Source organism: Carassius carassius, chromosome 7 (genome assembly GCF_963082965.1).
Source record: "Carassius carassius chromosome 7, fCarCar2.1, whole genome shotgun sequence".
Classification (NCBI taxonomy): domain Eukaryota; kingdom Metazoa; phylum Chordata; class Actinopteri; order Cypriniformes; family Cyprinidae; genus Carassius; species Carassius carassius.
In genome coordinates this window covers 9,251,666-9,274,210 of record NC_081761.1, presented here as the reverse complement: position 1 = coordinate 9,274,210, position 22,545 = coordinate 9,251,666, and the positions used below count along the sequence as shown (strand labels likewise).

The window sequence follows — 22,545 nt, the reverse complement described above, 5'->3', positions numbered from 1 at the left end:
CCTATATATTTTTTAATTATGTTTTCACTTAAGTCTCTCCCGTTTCAACACGTGACTGTTTGGGATACATTTTTAATATGATGTTTTGAACAATATAAGCCCTTCCCTTAATCACCTACGTAGGATATGTGAAAGAACAGAATGATATTCCTGAACGAAATGAATAGGAATATTCTCCTCGAAGTGAATGGACCAGGGCACCAGAGAGCTAATCAATATTATTTAGCTAAGCTATTATTGTTTTCTTTTTAATCAACTTTTTTTTCTATACCTTATTACTGTCTCACAGTTAGACAAACAAACAAACAAACACTCTTTCTGGACTCGCACTTTTCAACCATGAACAAATTATTTATAATAAAAACACTTTTGTCACCTTCTGGCGTAAATGCCCTTTTTCATCTTTGTATCACAAATAGCCTGGGGTTTAATGAACACTGGAGCTGCACGAGCGTCCCGCGACAACACTTCAAACTGCGCCTTCTGTGAAAAGGCATAGGCCACTGCGAGCAAAGATATTATAATTACTTCGTTGACATCTAGTGGCTGCCCATAGGTCTAACCGACGTTCATTCACTGAACCTTCATGATTTATCAAGATAAAAAAAGGGTCACAATTATTATTTTACGCTATATTAAGCCTACCAGCTAGTCTTTCGCTACAGTGAGACTGATATATGTTTTGTCATGCGAATCCAAATTAAGTGCGATGCTGACCCTTTGGGTAACGCTGAGTGCTCGAGTCCTATCCAATCAGAGAGGATCTCTTTGATTGGCACTTGAATTATCCAATCGAAGATCGATCTCTGGAGGTATGGTGGGCTTTAACAACTGCGATTCCATGGTGGGGCTCTGGTTTCACAGGGCTGTTATATGTGGACAGCACAGAAAACTTTTAAAAGAGTTTATTTTTGTTGTGTTACGCCATATATTGAGGAAGACTGCCCATTCAGCTTAAATGAGTAAGTTGTTTCGATTCACTTTTATTTTGAGAACTAAAAATACCTTTAATTTCAGCACTCTCGTTCTGTCAAAACATAATATTGTGTATATTGTGTAGACACACTTATTATATAGTAGTTTATCAAAATGTATATAAAAATACAGTTAACATGTAAAAACCATGTAATGAATTTGGTTATTTGTAAGAAACGACATCAAGTGATTAAGTTATTCTTTGTAAGCTGGTTTATATACACTATACATTTGTGTGGAGTATGTAGTAGAATTTAGATGTCAAAAACATATTATGAAGTTGGTAGGTTAAATGAAAATAATAATAATAATAATGGCGCTCTTTGTAAACTTTCATGACTGTGCACTTTGTTTGTTGTCTTTTAGGTGAGAAGGATGTTAGTGCTAACCCACCACCATCTCCTGAGACTCTCAAGGAGAAAAGTGCAAGCCACAAACGTCTCAACCCTCCTGTTCCATCAACTCAATCCATTCCAGGCACTGAGGCGACGGGCCCCCCTCTCTCCAGTTCTGGCAACCCAGACCAACCACCTAAATCCACCCCTTGTTCAAGTCAAGATATTAAATTAAAACAAACCAATGTTAAAACCTCAAATCTTCCAGCCAGATCAACACCTGAAATACCAGTAACACCGAAACCTGTCCCTACATCTTCACATATCTCTAAAACTACCCCAACTATGCCAGCTACAAGATCATCATCATTATCAAAATCAACATTATCTTCTCCCAGTGACCCATCCACACCCAGCATCACTATTTCTGCTGATCCTACACAATCTACATCTCCTACTGAAGGTTCACTGTCCTCCACCAAAATACCTGCAGTGGGTTCCAGTAAACTCCCACGTCAACGGAGCTTTCTGGCTGCAGCCCAAAAGGTGATAATGCAGGAGAAAATAAAAAAGGCTGAGGAAGAGGACAAGGCTGAAGAATGTGGTAAGAGAGGCTTTGCATAACAAAGAAAGCTGAAGGACAATCTGCTAAAGAAATTAGTTTTTGTATGATTCAATTTCCAACTCAAACAGACTTATTATATTAGATATTTTGTGATCGTACCATATTTATCGTAGTTTCTTGATATACATTCATTATGCATTACACTAAAAGAATGCATCAAAATGAGGGTAATCAGAGACGTGGCGGGGATGGGGGGGCTACTGACAGATGCTATTGTGTGCTAGCTTTATTTGACTCTATTAGGATGTCAGTGTTCAAGAAATAAATCCACCTCTCACTTGAAAATCTAAGGGTGTATATTTATTTAATGTGTCGGAAGGTAATGGAGACGTCAACTTTGAAGATTCCTGCAGCTGTAGCCTATTCACTATATTGAGGCCATGATTACAGTAAACACAGTTGCCAGGAATCTATAGATAAACTACGTTCAGTAAAAATCATACTCAAGCTCCTTTTTCCATTCAAAACATAATTTTTTAAAATGAAAAAGTCATTCTTTGATTGCTCTGGAACTTTATTCAGCGTTAATTATGATTTAGCTAGCAGCATTTACAATTTTTTTATTTTTTTTTTGCAAAGATGAGCATAGGTGAATTAATTAGAGGTTTTGTGGATTCATTAAGACTTCAGGTTCAGTATTGTTCCACCGTAGTGTTAACATAATCGTAAGTGACTGTTATCTCTCGTAGATGATATGGATGAAGATCTGCCTTTTGAGGAGCTCCTGGAGAAAGCTGAGGCTGGAGACCCCAGAGCACAGAGTAGAGTGAGTACATGATCACACATATGTATTTGACATAATATTAAAATTACGAATATTGTCATGTTATGAAATAATGACAATGTGAAACTGGTCATAAAATTTATTCTGAAAAAATATGCAGTGTGCAAAGAAATGATATCTCAAGACTTGATACTCAAGTGGACTGAATATTATTCTGCAATTGGGGTCCTTTTTTAATGACCTTTGATTAAATGTGTGCTAATTATAACTGATTATGATGGTTTTTGAGCTGTGTGATGCTATTCTCCATTGACTTGTATAATGAACACAAGTGTTTATAACGTAGCTATAGGATTTGAAATGATCTACAGTGTATTTTCCAATACAAATTAAATTCTGTAGTGTTTCTGTCTGCCTTAAAGTGTGTCCTTTTTGCCATGGCCATGATGAGTGTGTCTATTTTCAGCTTTCTGGAAGATGAGCCCAGTCTCAATATAACTCAATTGCCCCTACGTGTACATATTTTCACACATACTCTCACAGTCAGAGCAAATGTGTCTGCATATACAGACTCAGCTGACATACATACTGTTCAATGATACATTGAACGATGAGCCCTGACTATTCTTTGAGACCCCCACTTCCTCTATTCCTCCAAAATGCATCCCATATCTATGCTTGTTTTATTCAATTAGGCTCAATTGCATAAAACATTATGGGAGGTGGAGATAAGCCTAGATGGGCCAAACATTTGACTGTATATTTACTTTCTGTTACTGATTTTGCACTTATCTGTCATTGTGTTGTTAAAGGCACATTGTGAAGCGCTTACCATGGTTTAATAATCAGGGTTTAGCATTCAGGCTAAGATTAGATATGGTTATATGATACTCAGTCTGGCTTTGAGCCTCTGGGATATTTGGCCAGTTATTATTGTTCATCAAAATGATTGCAGGGGTTGATGGGCAATGTAGTCTAATTCTTATGTTGTGATCTAAGCAAATTACTCAAAATAAAATAAGTTAGATTTATTATGCAAACGATTTATGATCCTGAGGTGTTTCTGTGTTTCAGTTGAGAAATTAAAACATTATTTGTTAATTATTTTATTTTATTTTTTTAATGTGTGCTGTAGCTCGGTAAATACTACCTTGAACTGGCAGAAGAAAAAGACACAGAGACAAATTACTGTACAGCTGTTGAATGGTTTTTGAAGGCAGCAAAACAAGGTCGGAGGGATGCAGCCAAACTACTTCAGAAATGCTGGATCCAAAAGAAAGGTGAGGGGAAATGGAGAAAACGTGGAACATTGAGAACATGCTTTCAATTGCAAGTTATGCCAATAAAATCTGAAAAAAACTGTTGTAATGGTAATTTATCAGTTGTTTATAATAATCCCCAATGCATCCTTCTATACTTCTCTACTGGCAGGCATCACACCAGAGAATGCACAGGAAGTTAGAAGGTTGTCCTCAGAGAGTAAGTTTGAACAGGCAGTGAGGAGAGCAGCCATGTCCATGTATTGGAAACTCAATCCTGACAGAAAGAAAAAAGTAGCCATGTCTGAGATGCTGGAGAATGTCAGCCAGGTCAATACTATACCAGGTAATTGGCAGATTTCTTTCTGTTTTTTTTTTTTTCACAGCATTTTCCATCTGTGTGTATCTTAAATCTGAAACAGGTGGCATCTTTGACCAAATTTTGAATTTTGGGTTGCTTATATTATTAAACATGCACCTGATTGTGATTACGAAATACATTTTTTAACATGTCTTGCTAGTATGTTTATTTAAATCCATTCTTCCTAATAGGTGAACATGCTGTATGTGGTGTAACACCCAGCATTCATACTCAGAGGAAAATTCTGGAGACCATGGTTTCTAATGAATGTAAGTGTACATATTTTTGTGTACACAAATGCAATAAATTAAAAAAAAATTTTTAGAACAGTAAAGGATGGTTGGTAAAGGAACTGAGGTATAATTTTAAGAATTTTAGACAGAGATACTCATAAGTCATCACAAATATGCATCTTTGTCCTTCTACAGCTAGCTCTAAGTATGTGGATGTGGAAGATTTTGTGGAGATGACAAAAAAGTTCACAGAAGGCATTGCGTGCACTCCCACACTGAAAACCTCAAGTGTAGATGCAAAGGGAGAGGAGAAGATGTTGAGGAAAAGTGATGTAGCCACATTTGAAATGGTGAGACGCTATGGAAGAAGATAAGAGATAAGTGCAGATGTTTTCACATAGCAGCAAATTTTCTTGTTTGATGAATATATAAGCTATCATCATTTATTTATTTATGAGAAAGCTTCTTAAAGGGTGCACTGAAAAATGAAACTTCAAATGAAAAAAAAATGAAAAAATAATTCCCTCACCTTTATGTTGTACCTGTCTGATATTCTGTCTTTTGTGAAAATGTCTTTTTGTCTATAACGAAACTCCAAAGAGATCCAAAGCAAAACTGGATGCCAGTGACTTTCACTGTAAGGAAATAAAAATCATTGAGACATTTTTTAAAATATATATTTTGTGCTTTGTTTGGAATTGACATGAGGTTAAGTAAATGATTCCAGAATTTTAATTTTGGGTGAGCTGTCCCTTAACTTAAATGTCCACCAATGAGATTGTAATGTAAGTTGATAAAACCAGCTTTATACTTGCTTACAGGAAAAAAATGAATTGGCCCCCGTCACTCATAAGCGTCATCGAAAGTCCAGTTGGGCAATGTCGGGTAGTGGGATGATGCTGGCTACCAGACGCAGTGGTGCGATGAAGAGAGCCCTGGACATAAAATCCCACTTCTTGGTAAGAAACATTATTATGTTTAAGTTATTTATCCAACTTTTGTTTGACAGTACTTTTGTAAAATGCAAATGTTGACTCATTGTGTTTTCTTACCCTGTAGGGTCTACAGTACCCTCTCCATTTGATTATTGAGATGAAAGAACTTTTAATTGACTGGGCATCTCGTGCTGGTGTCCAGTGGCTTAGCACCATCATCCCAACGCAACACGTCAATGCCCTTATCTTCTTCTTCATCATCTCCAATCTCACCATTGATCTGTTTGCCTTCGTCATCCCGCTCCTCATCTTCTACCTCTCCTTTATCTCCATGGCCATCTGCACACTGAGGGTCTTCAAGAGCAGCAAAGGATGGGAGAACTTCAATGCCTTTACTGCCCTCCTTACACGCTTCGAGCCCAGCTTGGACGTGGAGCAAGCCGAGTCCAACTTTGGCTGGAACAACCTGGAGCAGTACCTCTACTTCATGATATCAGTGTTCTTTATGATCTTCACCTTCCCAGTAGCAGATAAAGGCTGGATCCCATGCTCGGAGCTTTCCACAGTGGCCATCTTCTTCACGGCAATGAGCTACATGAGCCTGAGCCCATCTGCAGCAGCTTACGCACGAAGGGCACTCATCATCGAGGTGGCTTCATCTTTGTGTGCCTTGACCAGCAGGCTGCCGAAGGAAATGGCGATGGCCAGGATGCTGGGACATATTTTCACCACCATCCCTCTAGGAGAATCACTGGTGCTGGAGCTCAGTGTACCCTGTGTGCTCTACATCTACCTTTTCTACTTATTCTTCAGGTAAAATAATGTTTTTACTGTACCTATTGAAGGCAATGTACATCCAATCCACTGGACTAGACCAGGGTTATTTTATGAAAACTAAAACCCAATGGAAACTAAAACCTTTTTTTTAAGCTATTTTCAAAAAAAGCAAACATACATTTTTTGCTATTTGAAATTAAGCTGAAATAAATATCACATCAAAAACGAATATGAAATAATGAAATAATACTAAATATGAAATAATCAGACATTAAAAATGTTTCTATGTTTAAAATGATACATTAACATTAATACAAATATTATTTTGTTTTCATGGTACAGCCAATGCAAATTTGAGTTGTGTGTTTTTCCATTGCATCTAATTCGGTTATTTAAGAATCATTTATATAACATTATAGTGTAAATTTATATTCTGAATTAATGATTTTGTATGTTATATTTTTATATATATATTCACAAAGAAAACATGCAATAGCTGAAAATTATATAAATTTAAATAAATATGATTATATATTTTTAGCAAATTTTTCTTTCCTGTAAACAAATGCCTTTTTTTAGTAGTTTACATTTATAATTTTATATTTACATGATTTTTTTTTATGTCTAATTATTCAATATTCAATATTTATGAATTTTTCACACGTAAATGTTTTTTTTCTTCATTAAATGTACTTTTTTTTTTTACAAAGAAAACTTGCAATAGCGGAAAATGATCAAAAATATCATTTATGAATCTACATTTCAAACACACATTTTTTCATTAAATGTTTTGTTTTCTGTACGAAGAAAAATTTCCCAAAAATGACAAAGGGAAATAAATTAAACACTTTATCTGGAAAATAAATATATAATGACAAAACATTGCTAATTGATTAGCAATTTTTAAATCATCCTTATGCTATCAAGAATATATGACCATGACCATACCTAATCAGATCTCTTTTTAAAAAAATGTATAGTATGGCACGCATGAGGGGATTCAGAGGGACGTACTGCTTCCTGGTGCCGTACCTGGTCTGCTTCGTGTGGTGCGAGTTCTCTGTGGTCCTGCTGCGGAACTCCACCACCATTGGCCTTATCCGAACTTGTGTGGCCTACTTCCTCTTCCTGTTTGCCTTACCTGTTTTGGCTTTGGGTCTGATGGCGATGCTGCTGATTCAGATGGTTAAGTGGTTCCTGGAGTTGGAGTTAACAAAAATGCTGGTGACCCTGGCAGTGTGCGCCGTCCCTGTGATCCTGCGGCTTTGGACTCGATTCAGCCTGTCCATCCTAAATGTCTTCCGTTCCATCACCCAGAGAGGTCCGGTGAAACTGATCCTCCTGTGCATCACTACGGTGATTTTACTCTGCGGCGTCTATGTCTATAATGCTGAAGGTCTGAAGGTGTATAACTCCACAATCACCTGGCAGGAATATGGTACAGTGTGCGGCCCACGTGCTTGGCAGGATCGCGGGATGGCTCAAACACAGCTCTTCTGCAGCCATCTGGAGGGTCATCGTGTCACCTGGACTGGAATATTCCGTCGTGTTCGTGTAGCTGAGATGGAAAACGGAGCTCAGTCTGTTATAAACTTGCTACCGGTGTTTATGGGAGACTGGTTGCGGTGTCTCTATGGTGAAGTTTATCCGAAGTGTGAACCACAGAATAATAGGTCTCTAGTTGTGAATTTCACAGGAGTCTTGCCTGTCAATGCCACAATGCTGTTCCTCCAGCAGGAAGAGGAGGAGCTCTGTCGGATAAAAGCCTATGCTAAACACCAATGCCACGTTAAACGATTCGACAGTTACCGCTTTGAAGTGACGGTCGGCATGCCGGTGGATGGAGTCACACAACTTGACGATCCGGCAGGTGACATCCTCCTAATGGCGAGTCACGAGTTTAAGCAGGTGTTGCTGTACCTCAATCCAGGCAGCATGGTAGAGTTCAGTACAAAGCTGGAAGGGAAGTTGGGTACCAAACTACCTGCATTTGAACTGAAAGCCATAAACTGTCTGGACTGCAGCTCGTCATTGGTGCCTGAGGGACGACAGGTCAAGATTGAACGGAACTGGAGGAAAACTATGCTTAAAGCCATTCAATTTGCATTTGACTTCTTCTTTGCTCCATTTCTCTGTGCTAGGATCAACGTGTAAAGAAGAAGTAGAAGAAAAGATAACATATGGAAATCTGAATCACAGTCAAAATGGGTTTTTTTCCCTATCCAAAGTCAGAAGAATTTAAAAGAGCTGATTTTGTTTGATTTAAAATACAGTAGAAAGAGTTATATTGTGAAATATTATTACAATTTACAATGTTGACATGATCCTTCAGGTCAAATATTGTCATGTGACACTGAAGACTGGAGAAATGGCTGCTGAAAATGTAGCTTCACAGAAATAAATGATGTCTTAAATAGAAAACGATATTTTTTAATTGTATTACTAGTTTACAATATTACTGTTTTACTGTGTTTTTGATCAAATAAATGCAGCTTTGGTAAATGCTTTTTTAACAGCATAAAAACTATTATTCTACACTTTTGACTGGTAGTTTATAAGTTTCATAAAAGTTATATTATAAAATGGTAAAATTAGTGTAATCTGTCTAAAAAAAGTATTCAGCAAAAATTTAATTTAGTTGTCATTTACAAGTGTTACAAATTAATAATTTAAGTTATCCACTGAGTGTCAACTGCCCTCATTCCACAGATTAACCATGTTATTTAGCAAGTTTTGCTCAAATGATAATTTATGCATTCATAGCATTCTATTTAACTGCAGAACATATGCAAAAAAAACAGCAAGATATGACACAATGGTCAAAGTTTTGTAATGCACGTTTACATACAAAAATGTTTAAAAAGCAGATTTACAATCCAGATTCGAACTAAGAACCAATGTTTCTGACCTTCAGAAATTCAGCCTAACATTTACGATTCATTTATGATTACAATCATAATGTGCAGTGGATCTTTATTCACAAATGATTTATTTTTTTGTCTGTGTGTCATGAATAAGAATGCATGGAACACTAGTATTTAGAGTATTTAAAAAAATGAAGTGTTTTTGTGAACATGAGCCTTAACTATTATATGTTAATTATTATTTTTTTGTCTTTTAAATAACATTTGTGTCTTTGAATCACTGATAAACATCTGTACACACTCATACAGCCAGCTCACAATTTGACGCACTCTGATGATGTCACTGTTAAATATAAAAACCATCTCTACACAGATGTTTTCCTTAAAGGTTCTATGACAAGTGGATGTAAAACCTGTTTACATTATCTTTGGAATTAGGTTTTTATTTTTTGTGAAAATATAAAAATGAATTAAAGTGCCATTAATATTCACAGTTATTGTTCTTCTTAGGTCTGATGCTGCATAGTGTGTAGTTAGCTCACTATAAGCATACCAGATGTGTGTGTGTGTGTGTGTGTGTGTGTGTGTGTGTACCCAGAAGCAGACAGACAGACTGAGAAGACTGGAAAAAAAACTGTATAATCTAAGTACAGATGTCATATTAATTTAATTTCATTACTCCATTTGCCTCTTTTATTTTTCCATTAAGTCAATCGAATCAATAGAATATGTTTAGGCATCATAGATATACACAATAGTAACACTGGATAATGATAAACATGCGTTTTTGTGTGTATGCTTGCTTGTATAAGCGTATTTGTGTGTGTGTGTGTGAGAGAGAGAGAGAGAGTGTGTATGTGTGTGCCCTGAAAAACTCAAGCTATTATTCCCTGGTTGCATTTTGAATGTGAGTGTGTGTTTCACTGCATGTCTGGGAGGAAAGCATGAGAGAATGCATAATGGCAGAAGGCCTATCGCCATGGTAACAGATGTAAGAGAATTAAAGTGTGCCAGAGAAAGAGAGGAACAGAGTGAATAAAGCTAAGAATCATTGTCTCGGGGTACAAAAACAATGTGAATGAACTACAAATGTAAAAATAAGAGTAGAGGGACTGATTGTAAGAGGCACAGCCTCAGTATATGTAGAGCAAAGAGTACTAGAAAAATGGGACAGACAAACACGTGAACACCAGAAAAGGGACGAAGTCAAAGAAAATGAGAAAGCAAGCAAGCAAGCTCGCTCGTCAGTTTGAGAGCACCCCGTTTACATCATAACACTTTAAAAATGGAGTCATTAAAATAATTTTACATTCATTCAGCCTTGTTCATATAGCAAAAACAATCACTGACCTCCGAATCATAGTCTACACAGACACCCAACAATTCATTACCACATCTACACCAAACAAACAGTCACCCAGAAGGTGAATGGCACCTTAAACGAAAGATAACTTGCCGTGTTCTTTCTACAGTGGATAGAGAGTTACATGTACACCTGTGTGATCATAGAAAACACGGTGTGCAGAGATTCAAATTTACACATAGTTTATCCACTTACTAGCTGCTACATATTGGAACATTCCAAATTCAATACAAGATAAGCTATTTTAGGATTTTTTTTTTTTAAAGATAAGCTATTTGGCATGTTGCCACAAAATGCAATTTTGACACATCCTCAACTATGTTAATGCACTTATGATGGAAGTCCAGGGAGCAAGGAATTAGCAACATTGGGGGCATAAAAATTAAATACCGTTTGACAGTATAGCCTCGAAACCAAAAAAATACCAAACGATTTTTGTAAAACCTGCATACATGATGAATCCTAATTTTGAAGGTTGGTTGTTCAGCTTTTTTTTGAAGCCTTGATTGTGCTTATGGGGAGCAGTGTAACATGTTTTTAAGCTTAGTTTTTTTTTAATGCATTATTTTACCTTTATTCTACACTACTGTTTCTGTTCTCGTCAAAACAATCTGTTGAGTTCTTGGTAGTATGAAATACAAAATTGGGATCAGATTGGTTAGCTGGCCCAGTATGTTGTGATTCGTTAACCACCTATGCAAATTGTCTGGAAACTCATGCTCGCTTTCCATTATGTATTACTGCATGTTCCCCAGGGGGGCAGGGTTAATGTAAACATTGGGGTTATTGATGTTACAAACCTGGGAAGAAGCTCGTTGTAGTCCCTACCAGTCTTTTTTGTAGTCCTTGTAAACTTTTGTTACTTTGCATTGAACTTTGAGTGTCGAACTTTGCAGACATTTTTTTTATGTTCTAACAGAAACATTACACACTAACTAAAGTTCAAAAAGTGAAATCATAATCAACCCCCTCTTTAAAATCTGCATATATGAGGAAGCCTCATTTTAAAAGTGTGACTCCTTGACCAACAAAATTAATGTTAATAAAATCTTAAAACTACAACTTAAAACATATACATTATGTTAAATATACATTATTTTCTAATTACGTCAAGCTCTGAAATATTTTATCAGGTAAAAACTGTAAGTAAAAAATATTTATAAAGTCCTAACTCAGAAAATCGCAAACAACTGGAAAAATATTGGTGTATTCAGATATTTTTGTGGAAAATGAGAGCCTTCGGAGTCAAAAAGGTACCACTCATATAAGCATTTCAACAAAAATACAAGCTGCACATTTTGCTTTTAAACCCTTAAGAAGTCCCCAATGACGTCCACTGAAAATACATTACTCTACAACTTTAACAAAACAGAGTAATGTGTCAAAATTATTGTTTGTGGTAAAGCACTTACTGGAATATTCTTTAAAATTAATGAAATTTTTCATGTCTTTCTGCACTGTTCTGTAGCCTGTGCCACTATTTTCATTTGTATTCCAACATGGCTGTTTAAATTTCCTTTTGAGGGATCAGCTACAATCATAAATAAAAAGGCAGTGCTTCACTGTGAGAGTCCAGAAATCTGTGAAACCAGAGACTTGATCAGAGTTTGAACTGAACGCATGTCAGTTACTGTGCACAAATCTGCAGAAGGCTTTTCTGAAAGCGTGTTACTGGTGTGATATACCCTTGTTCTTTTTTTTTTTCTTACCATACAGGTGTAAATGTAACCCATCATGAGGTGTAACCAGGTTAAGACAGTGTGGATCAATCCTTCCGTTAGGATGCATGAGACAAGTACTGGAATTTAATAAACCTCCTCCAAGTGCGAGATATAGTGATTGGGTCGTATAGGCATCCATGTTCTGATGTGAAGTAAAATGAGTGCTCGTATAGCAGATACATTGTGGGATTCTTTTGGGAAGCACGTGATAGTCAGACTGCTCAGAGCACTCTTGTTACCATGGCAACTGAGTAACCTGTCTCCAGGCAACCTGGCACAGAGGAGTGGAGCGGTCTCATTTCTGGTCTTTAGCTCTCAATCACAGATCAGCGCAATCAGGGATTGGCCGACAACACCATCCGTCACATATCAAATAAGTCCGGGATTGGCTAACTGTGATGTCGAGTAAATTCCACGTACCGTAGCTCATCGGCAACATTCTTGGCGAAGTAAATAACCAACAGTTATCAGATAAAGTCACTGGCTATACATAACTGCTCTCCTGGAACGGCTTTACTGCAAAGTCCATCTGTTTACTTTCAGGTTCTGGGAACTACGTCCATCTCCACAGGACCAAAATTCTGTGTTTTAAAGTATCATTATTTTTTTTTTTTATATATGTGCATGTTGGTTTGTGTGTGGCCCTGTGAAGAGCTTTACACAGGTTCGTCACATGTTTTCTGCGTTGACCCTGTCCTGAAAGATGTAGAGGTTGTTAGTGGCTGCAATGGCGATGATATTTTCAGCCGGGTGCCAAGCCATGTGCAGAATCTTTTTTGTGAAGTCCAGACTGTCCACACCCACATCACCCCGCCGACGCCGGCCCCCGGTGTAAATGCGGCGAGTCCGCAGCACGGCACGCGGTTTACTGCTCTCACGCCATGCCTCGAGGGTTACACCGCGACCGGTCTCGCGATCGAACATCCGGAAAAAACTGTTATACGCTCCTGTCATGATTACACTTGGAGTGTTGAGGTGAGAGACAGCAAAGCATGATGGGTATAAAATAGAATGGGTATGCGGAGTAAACAAGAGTTTGGAAGAGGAAAAAATGAGCAAATCAATAGGATAGAGACCATAATGGAAATACAAATGAGTAGGAAGAGAGAAGAAGAGAGTATGAGTACAAACCAGGAAATAAGCCTATATTGCATGAAAATATGATTATTCAAAAGCCTCAGAAATTCTTACCTGTCTGTGCTGTTCCAGACACACTCAAACTTGTCAAAGATGCAGTCGTTTTCATACAAAGAGCAGAGTTTGCTTCTTAGGTACTCGTGAACCTGACACACAAGGAAATGTTCATAGAAATATATTTAAAGTCATTCTAAAATTCTATCATGTTAATTCTAATATTCATTGCGAAATTGTTGTGGAACAACTTTGAAACTGTTGATGAATCATTTAGGGTGAGAACAGACAAAAATCTAATAATATAATTTAAAATAAAATAATTGCTGAGTTGAAAACAGAATTGAACAGCAGAATATTCCACTATAAATATAAACAAGACCGAAAATGGAGCACAGCAATTCAAATCAGTCAATTAATTATTAAATCTGTTGATTTACATAAATTGTCCATTAAAATCGATTCAGTTAGCATTGTTATCGATAACTAAAGCTAAAAATTATTAAATTATTTTTTTGTTCATCAAAATAAAGCTAAAACAAAATAAAGTATAAATATTTTATGAAAAACTTAGAAATATTGCATTGACAACTGACAGAAATAAAACGAGTTTAAGTTAAATTGATAAAATTACTAAAACTAAAACCGAAATAAAAGCTAAATACAAATATAAAAAAAAAAATAAAAATAAAAATGACAAAAGCACATAACAAAAATCCTACAATTTACACTTAAACTAAACTTAAATATGAAAATATAAAAATCTTACTACTATACTCTAATATATAAATATACTACTGTATAAAATACTATAATAGTACATAAATGACACTAACTGTCCCACAACAGTACAGGAACATTTAGAATGAACTTATTTACTACAATATAAATGTAAAAAGTGTCTTGCATGTGAAAAAAAAAAAAATAATATCATGCAAATATCATGTTTATGGTAACTTAGTATATAGCCTAGTATATGTACTGCAAATATCATGTTTATGGTAACTTAGTATATAGCCTAGTATTATATGTGCTGCAAATATCATGTTTATGGTGACATGCATGTTACCCACCTGGTAGGTCTCCACTGGGCCCTTCTCCATGTTGAGGTCCCATACTTTGACAGTCAAGTAGTCTCTGGTGAGCAGATAACGTCCACTATGGCTAAACTTAACATCAGAAACCGACGAGATGATCTCAGAGAAGAAAGATCGATTGCCTGGGTCCTCTGGCTCCTCAAAGACTGAGATGAAGAGAAGTAACAGATTCAAACGGAGTTCAGAGTCACTTAAATAGTTAGGATGGGGCAGCTTTTATCAGCACGATGAGCCTCCATACCATTTAGCTCAACTTTTTAATACTTTAGCTATCAATCACCAGGTACTTGAGGCAGCTGGTGAACGGTTTCTGTGGTCTGCTTATCTTTTAATTCAGCTAGAAGTCTAAATCTCACTACATCTTTTTATCTAAGCTACTTCCAACAGGTCCTGGATAAGTGAAGAATTTCTAAAATAAAAGATTTTAGGGGCATAAACAAATGAAAGGTTAAAGGCAATGTTTGGGAATAGTTGCATGAGATTCATCTATCACAAGTAACACAGTCTACGCACTGAAGAAGCATATACTTACTTTTGGAGTGCTTGTCACAGAGTGCTGACTCTCTCATGTCACAGAGGCGTAGCGTGCCTTTACTGCTGCTGTATACAAACAGGTGGCAGTGCTGTGGGTGGAACTCTGCAGCTGTTATCACCTCCGTCAGGTCCTCCATATTGGCTGGCTTAATGTCCACAATGTCTGAGAGGGGTCAAGGAAAGCTTCTGATTGACAGCTCTGAAAGCTGCTCTTCTCTGTTTGAGAGTAGAAATCATGTAGATTTTCAGTGAATAATACCTTATTCTTTTTGGTCATAAAAGAGTCATATTGACCACTTTTATTATTTTTGTTTTAGAGCTTTAGTTCCTTTTTTAAGAAACAGATCACATTACATCTACAACTGCAAGCACATTCTGACAGTCGTAGCTTATAAACTGTCTCATCAGCAGACGTGTAAATCTCTACAGTTGCATGATTATTATTCTGAGCACTCACTCACACACACATACATATATGTTCATCCACACACATCACATGCAAGCACACAACCTACAATTATCCTGAAGGCAGCTATTATGTGTTTTAGAGGAGAGTGTTTCCTTGGTGAATTATTTAAATGCTTCCATAGATATTTTATTTCTAGGTCAGAGTCCTGCTCAAAAGAAGAGGAGCTATGCAATCTGGAACACAAAACCCCCTGCCTTCAGTCCAGTCACAGAAACATAAAGAAATGAAAGCAATCCAGTTCAAGAACAGAACATTTTTATACCATATTCACGTCAACGGATGCAACGTTTTGGTTTTCTATAGAAGCCAGTTTAAAGTGTCATAATGACTGGCTGCATTTTGTTTGATCTTTTCTTCTCTTTTTTAGTGAGTGAATAGACAGGAGGATAGACATGAAGGATACTGAAGCTTCGATCGGTGATATCCAGGTGCCACATGTTGACCCTGAGATCATCAGCAGACAGATATGTCTCGCCATCGCTATTGACTGAGATGGAGTTGACGTGGTAGGTGTGGCCGTTGGCAAAGATTCTCCTCGGCCGTACCTCAACCATCAAGTCAGTGGGCTTCAGGACTGGCACCTTGAGGAAAATGGATTTAGTATCAGAAGTCTTCTTTTATTGTAGATTATTTACTCAAAGGTAACACTATATAACCTATATAGCATAGCAACTAATTCTGTACCTATAATAAATCGTTAACAAACATTGTATTGTAGAATTGTACATGTTCATTTAATTCATTCATTTAAAGGGTTACTCCACCCCAAAATGGAAATTTTGTCATTAATCACTTACCCCCATGTCGTTCTAAAATCGTAAAAGCTTTGTTCATGTTCGGAACACAATTTAAGATATTTTGGATGAAAACCAGGAGGCTTTTGACTGTCTCATAGACTGCAAAGTAAATTACATTATTGAGATCCAGAAAAGTATGAAAGACGTCATCAGAATAGTCCAGCTGCCATCAGTGGTTCAACTGTAATGTTATGAAGCAACAAGAATACTTTTTGTACACGAAGAAAACAAAAATAATGACTTGACTCAAAAGGATATGTTTTCTACATGTATTTACGCTTTGATTTGAACGAAACGGCTGACACAGAAGAGCGTACACTGCTTGCGTTCAGCGGATATTCTCCAAAATGGCTCTACGGTGGTGTGGAGAGACACAGAGGAGAAGTATTGTTCAATTAAGTCGTTATTTTTGTTTTCTTCAATACAAAAAGTATTCTCGTCGCTTCATAACGTCACGGTTGAACCACTGATTGCAGATGGACTATTCTGATGACGTCTTTCATACTTTTCTGGAACTTACTTGTGTAATTTACTTGGCAGTCTATGGGACAGTCTCAAGCCTCCCAGTTTTCATCCAAAATATCTTAAATTGCGTTCAAGAGACGAATAATGATAAGTGAATAATGATAAAATTTACATATTCAGGTGGAATATCCCTTTAAAATCTGTTTGAATGTATAAAAATTAGTGATTTTTTTGGTTGCGTAATATAATGTAATGATAAATGTCATTCATTATGTATTAATGTACAGTCAGATGGACATTATCAAAGTGAGATCAGGACCCAGATCACATCTCATGCCACCCTAAAGGAATAAAATTTTGCAACAATGACTGTAAATTACCCAGCTTAGTTATTATATGACTACTTAACAAAAAAATATATTTTTTTTAATAAAACTGGTGTTATTATTTTCATCATGTGAGAAGAAAAAGACCACAGAGTAATATGAGAAACTAGCACAGATACTGTACTAGCACATAGGAAACTATAACAGATTGTTAATGTCAATTGTCAATTATAAATTTAGTGGTCATTATACAAAAAATGTTTAATCAAAGAATGCATTGATTGAGCAATTAGAAATTGATTCCTGAGAGCTGTGTATAATGTTATTATAGAGAGTGACAAAAAACAGCGACTAAAACAAATGCTAAATCAAACCAGTCCATCTTTCTGCACCGGACCGAATATGTCAGCTGTGTAAATACCCGTAATGAGGTCACGGTGGAGATGTCCTTTATTCGCCCTTCTTCATCCTTCAGATTGTAGCCCTCTGGTCGCTTGTCTCTCTCGCTCACCTTCCATAGCTTTATCGTTTTATCTGTCGGAACATATCTTAAAAATTATCAGCCATTCATTTTTATAACGGAGACTTTCTATACCAAAACATCAATTCATATTTATTTGCCATTTTCGAAATGCAAGTGGCCTTGAAAGGCATTGTTCATGCTTATGATACTTTAATTAATGTCTTATGATTCAAAGTGACTTACAGATAATAGAAACGTGAAATGTAATTCATCCAGACTATTTCAGTCTGATATCTGGTATCTAAGGCCTAAAATTATGTATTATAATGAATGGGTTATTTTCTTATTAGGAGGATTACATGGACAGATATGAAGCTAGATTAACTCCCGATGGACTTGAAGTGGTGTTATTACCGTTGGTAGAGAGAAGAAAGTGGGCAGCGTTTTGCTGTGGCAGCCAGCGGATCTTATTGATCTTCTCCTCAATCTCCAAACTCTTCAGATAGTCAAAGTCCGGTTCATGACTCTGGAACGTACTGTAGACATTATACTCACCTGATTCTCCCAGCTCCTCAGGTTCACCTTTAGACTGCAGTTAGAAAGAAGATCCCAATACAATGTTAACAATGTATTGCCTGTTTTAAATGTCCTTTAGAGCAAAAAAACAGTGGATCTCTTTAGTCTTTAGTTATGAGTTATTTAAAACCAGAGTGTTTTGTTGAGTATCTAGGTTAAAATATGGGTTAATACATTGAAAAGGCACTGATTCAGTGGTCTGAGAAGACCTTACAGTCATCTGTGAACCAGACTGCTCTAGATCAAAGTCAATATCTGATATTAAGCCTTTAAGACGTATTTTAAACCTGATCTATTTAAATTCTGTCACAAAGCTCTTTGGGCAATGGAAATTAAAATCACTTCATACATATTCAGCGCCCTATGCTACAGAGCTGCGAAATGCATGTTAATGGTGTATGTAAAATTTTTGGCAGCACAGCATTTTTAACCATTATGACCTTTGCTATATACCTTCCCCAGAGTAAAACTGTTCACCATCAAATTCACTCCAATGCTTAAAAAAACAACAACAACACTGCTTTATTTCCCCAATCATCAATCCCCCACTGCAGTGCTGTGCTCAGTCTGACCTACCTCTGTCTCTCTCTGGAAGATGACCACTCGGCCCCCCTTATCCCCTGTGGCCAGCAGATCCCCCGTCTGGTTAAACTCCACTGTAGAAATGACATCAGCTACAAAGAAATAAAGACAATAGTGTCAAAACTATCAGCAAAAAAAAAAAAAGATTCATATCATATATACAACCCGAATTCCGGAAAAGTTGGGACGTTTTTTAAATTTTAATAAAATGAAAACTAAAAGACTTTCAAATCACATGAGCCAATATTTTATTCACAATAGAACATAGATAACATAGCAAATGTTTAATCTGAGAAAGTTTACAATTTTATGCACAAAATGAGCTCATTTCAATTTTGATTTCTGCTACAGGTCTCAAAATAGTTGGGACGGGGCATGTTTACCATGGTGTAGCATCTCCTTTTCTTTTCAAAACAGTTTGAAGACATCTGGGCATTGAGGCTATGAGCTGCTGGAGCTTTGCTGTTGGAATTTGGTCCCATTCTTGTCTTATATAGATTTCCAGCTGCTGAAGAGTTCGTGGTCGTCTTTGACGTATTTTTCGTTTAATGATGCGCCAAATGTTCTCTATAGGTGAAAGATCTGGACTGCAGGCAGGCCAGGTTAGCACCCGGACTCTTCTACGACGAAGCCATGCTGTTGTTATAGCTGCAGTATGTGGTTTTGCATTGTCCTGCTGAAATAAACAAGGCCTTCCCTGAAATAGACGTTGTTTGGAGGGAAGCATATGTTGCTCTAAAACCTTTATATACCTTTCAGCATTCACAGAGCCTTCCAAAACATGCAAGCTGCCCATACCGTATGCACTTATGCACCCCCATACCATCAGAGATGCTGGCTTTTGAACTGAACGCTGATAACATGCTGGAAGGTCTCCCTCCTCTTTAGCCCGGAGGACACGGCGTCCGTGATTTCCAACAAGAATGTCAAATTTGGACTCGTCTGACCATAAAACACTATTCCACTTTCAAATAGTCCATTTTAAATGAGCCTTGGCCCACAGGACACGACGGCGCTTCTGGACCATGTTCACATATGGCTTCCTTTTTGCATGATAGAGCTTTAGTTGGCATCTGCTGATGGCACGGCGGATTGTGTTTACCGACAGTGGTTTCTGAAAGTATTCCTGGGCCCATTTAGTAATGTCATTGACACAATCATGCCGTTGAGTGATGCAGTGTCGTCTGAGAGCCCGAAGACCACGGGCATCCAATAAAGGTCTCCGGCCTTGTCCCTTACGCACAGAGATTTCTCCAGTTTCTCTGAATCTTTTGATGATGTTATGCACTGTAGATGATGAGATTTGCAAAGCCTTTGCAATTTGACGTTGAGGAACATTGTTTTTAAAGTTTTCCACAATTTTTTTACGCAGTCTTTCACAGATTGGAGAGCCTCTGCCCATCTTTACTTCTGAGAGACTCTGCTTCTCTAAGACAAAGCTTTTATAGCTAATCATGTTACAGACCTGATATCAATTAACTTAATTAATCACTAGATGTTCTCCCAGCTGAATCTTTTCAAAACTGCTTGCTTTTTTAGCCATTTGTTGCCCCCGTGCCAACTTTTTTGAGACCTGTAGCAGGCATTAAATTTTAAATGAGCTAATTAAGTGGATAAAAGTGTAAAATTTCTCAGTTTAAACATTTGCTACGTTATCTATGTTCTATTGTGAATAAAATATTGGCTCATGTGATTTGAAATTCCTTTAGTTTTCATTTTATTAAAATTAAAAAAACGTCCCAACTTTTCCGGAATTCGGGTTGTACATTATATGGTATATATGTGCACAATACATTATAATTAATAATAATATTAATAATAATAATAATATAATAATATAATTATATATATATATATATATATATATATATATACATACACATATGGACCACAAAACCAGTCTTAAGTGTCAATTTTTCTAAATTGACATGTAAACATCATCTGAAAGCTGAATAAATAAGCTTTCCTTTGATTTAGGTTTTTTTTAGGATTGGACAGTATTTGGCAGAGATAAAACTATTTGGATATCTGGGATCTGAGGGTGCAAAAAAATCTAAATACTGAGAAAATCACCTTTGAATTTGTCCAGATGAAATCTAAGCAATGCATGTTTCTAATCAAAAATTAAGTTTTGATATACTAACAGTAAGAAATTTACAAAATATCTTCATCAAACATGATCTTTACTTAATATCCTAATGATTTTAGGCATAAAAGAAAAAACGACAATTTTGACCCATACCATTTTTTTTTTTTTTTGGCTGTTGCTACAAATATACCCCAGCGACTTAAGACTGGTTTTGTAGTCCAGGGTCACACACACATACACACACACACACGCACACACACACACACACACACACACACATATACAGATTATATATATAGCTGTTATTATTATTCAATATTTGTACTATGTATGCATGATTATTATTATTCTTATTATCTTTGAAAAATAATAAAAAATATTTATGAATTTATTTATTTATTTATTTTTACAATTTTGCTTGCTATAGTACAAAATTCCCAGATTTAGGGTTGTGAACAACTGCAGGTGGCAAGTCCCAGCCAAAAAATCTTTTACGGTACAAATTGCCTAAAGTAATAGAAGTTCATGGGCATGTGCTAGCACAGCACAACTGTGGTTTAGTCTACGCAAACACTTTTACTCAAGAGCTTCATCTGGGCATATGGCTCCACATTGTACAGCCTAATAGTTGATAAACAGCATGTCATGATTCTGCTTCTGCTAGTACAATGCCACTGAATAAAACAGCCTGGCTTGCTCCTGATGAAGCACTGTGCACTGTAATGTGATTACGGTAAGGCCTGCAAAAGACACAAATGACTGCTAGACAATTCTAGGAATAATATGCAATTGCTTGGATGAAAAATTCAAAATACATGCTACATGATTTTATTCACATGCATGAAATGTAAGACTATCTTGGTTCTGTTTGCTCATGCTTTATTCTAGCAGGCTTACAGTGCCCAATAATTGAATGAAAACAGTCTCACTAATGCATGCTGTAACCCAATAACAGGTGTGTGGTGGGACCAGGTGATCAAAGTCTGATGAGTCAGCTGAATTAAAAGACCTTACCGCACAGCTGCTGAGATCAAGGTTATATTCAGGACTTCAGAGAGGTGAACAGGATCAAATTACGGTTGAGTATGTGTGTGTGTGTAACGGGAAGGGGATGTGCTTCTTCTTTTATGTGATGAGGGAGGATCATGCAGGTGTGTGCACATACCTTCTGTGACATAGTCTCGGAGGAAGCTGTGATTGATTTTGGCGTTCTCGCCGTCCTCACCCATCGGAAGCGGCGGAGTGCGTAAGCGCGCCCGTCCGGAGCAGAGCCGTCCAATCCGTACTGTCCCACCCCCCCAAAGCTTTGCCCATGCTGCTGCGGCCTAGCAGAGTTGCCTGCCGCACGGCATCCTGGGATATACGGTCCGGCTTTGTCAGGAAGAAGACGAGTGGGGAGCGACAAGGATGCCACAGAGAAATGGGAGGAAAAAAACGGGACGAACAAACCAAAGTTCAGTCAGCGGGAGAAAAACACCTTGCTCGAGCACACGTCCTGACGCTCAGCCAACACTGCCTGGCAACAAGAAACACAGAGGCAAAAAAAAGAGGATGTAGGTGTGTGAGTGATCCGTAGATTCTCTCGTGCTGTGGTAGGTCGTTTTCCGGGTGCTTCCTGGGTGCGTTAGTCCTTGAAGGAAAGCAGAGGATAGCGGAGGAGAGAGTGACAGGTTGTCTTTCACAGGAGGGGTGAGGAGGAAGAGGAGAGGCCTTCACGGTGTGTCCTCTCCCTTCTGCTGCAGTGTGACGGAGTGCGCGTGTGTGTATGCGTGCTTGTGCGTGAAGGGAAAGGAAAGATGAAAAAGAGGGGGAGGGAGAGAAAGAGGGAGAGAAAGAGAGAGAGA

The 22,545-nt window shown here is 37.3% G+C and overlaps 2 protein-coding genes across 2 annotated transcripts; one reads left to right on the top strand and one right to left on the bottom strand.

The window, feature by feature from the left end:
* Window positions 1-742: 742 nt before the first annotated feature.
* wfs1a (Wolfram syndrome 1a (wolframin)) lies at window positions 743-8,571 on the top strand. Its single transcript, XM_059553757.1, has 10 exons — window positions 743-962; window positions 1,342-1,914; window positions 2,625-2,701; window positions 3,795-3,939; window positions 4,091-4,264; window positions 4,471-4,548; window positions 4,708-4,862; window positions 5,334-5,471; window positions 5,572-6,260; window positions 7,205-8,571. Exons 1-10 carry the CDS (start codon window positions 959-961, stop codon window positions 8,376-8,378), a joined length of 3,207 nt encoding a protein of 1,068 aa, XP_059409740.1. The 5' UTR covers window positions 743-958; the 3' UTR covers window positions 8,379-8,571.
* Window positions 8,572-11,354: 2,783 nt separating this feature from the next.
* On the bottom strand, window positions 11,355-22,505 carry ppp2r2ca (protein phosphatase 2, regulatory subunit B, gamma a). Its single transcript, XM_059553754.1, has 9 exons — window positions 21,867-22,505; window positions 18,607-18,704; window positions 17,869-18,043; window positions 17,413-17,525; window positions 15,807-15,984; window positions 14,933-15,097; window positions 14,377-14,546; window positions 13,364-13,455; window positions 11,355-13,133 (listed from the first exon to the last, which is right to left on the bottom strand). Exons 1-9 carry the CDS (start codon window positions 21,928-21,930, stop codon window positions 12,842-12,844), a joined length of 1,347 nt encoding a protein of 448 aa, XP_059409737.1. The 5' UTR covers window positions 21,931-22,505; the 3' UTR covers window positions 11,355-12,841.
* Between the last annotated feature and the right edge of the window lie 40 nt (window positions 22,506-22,545).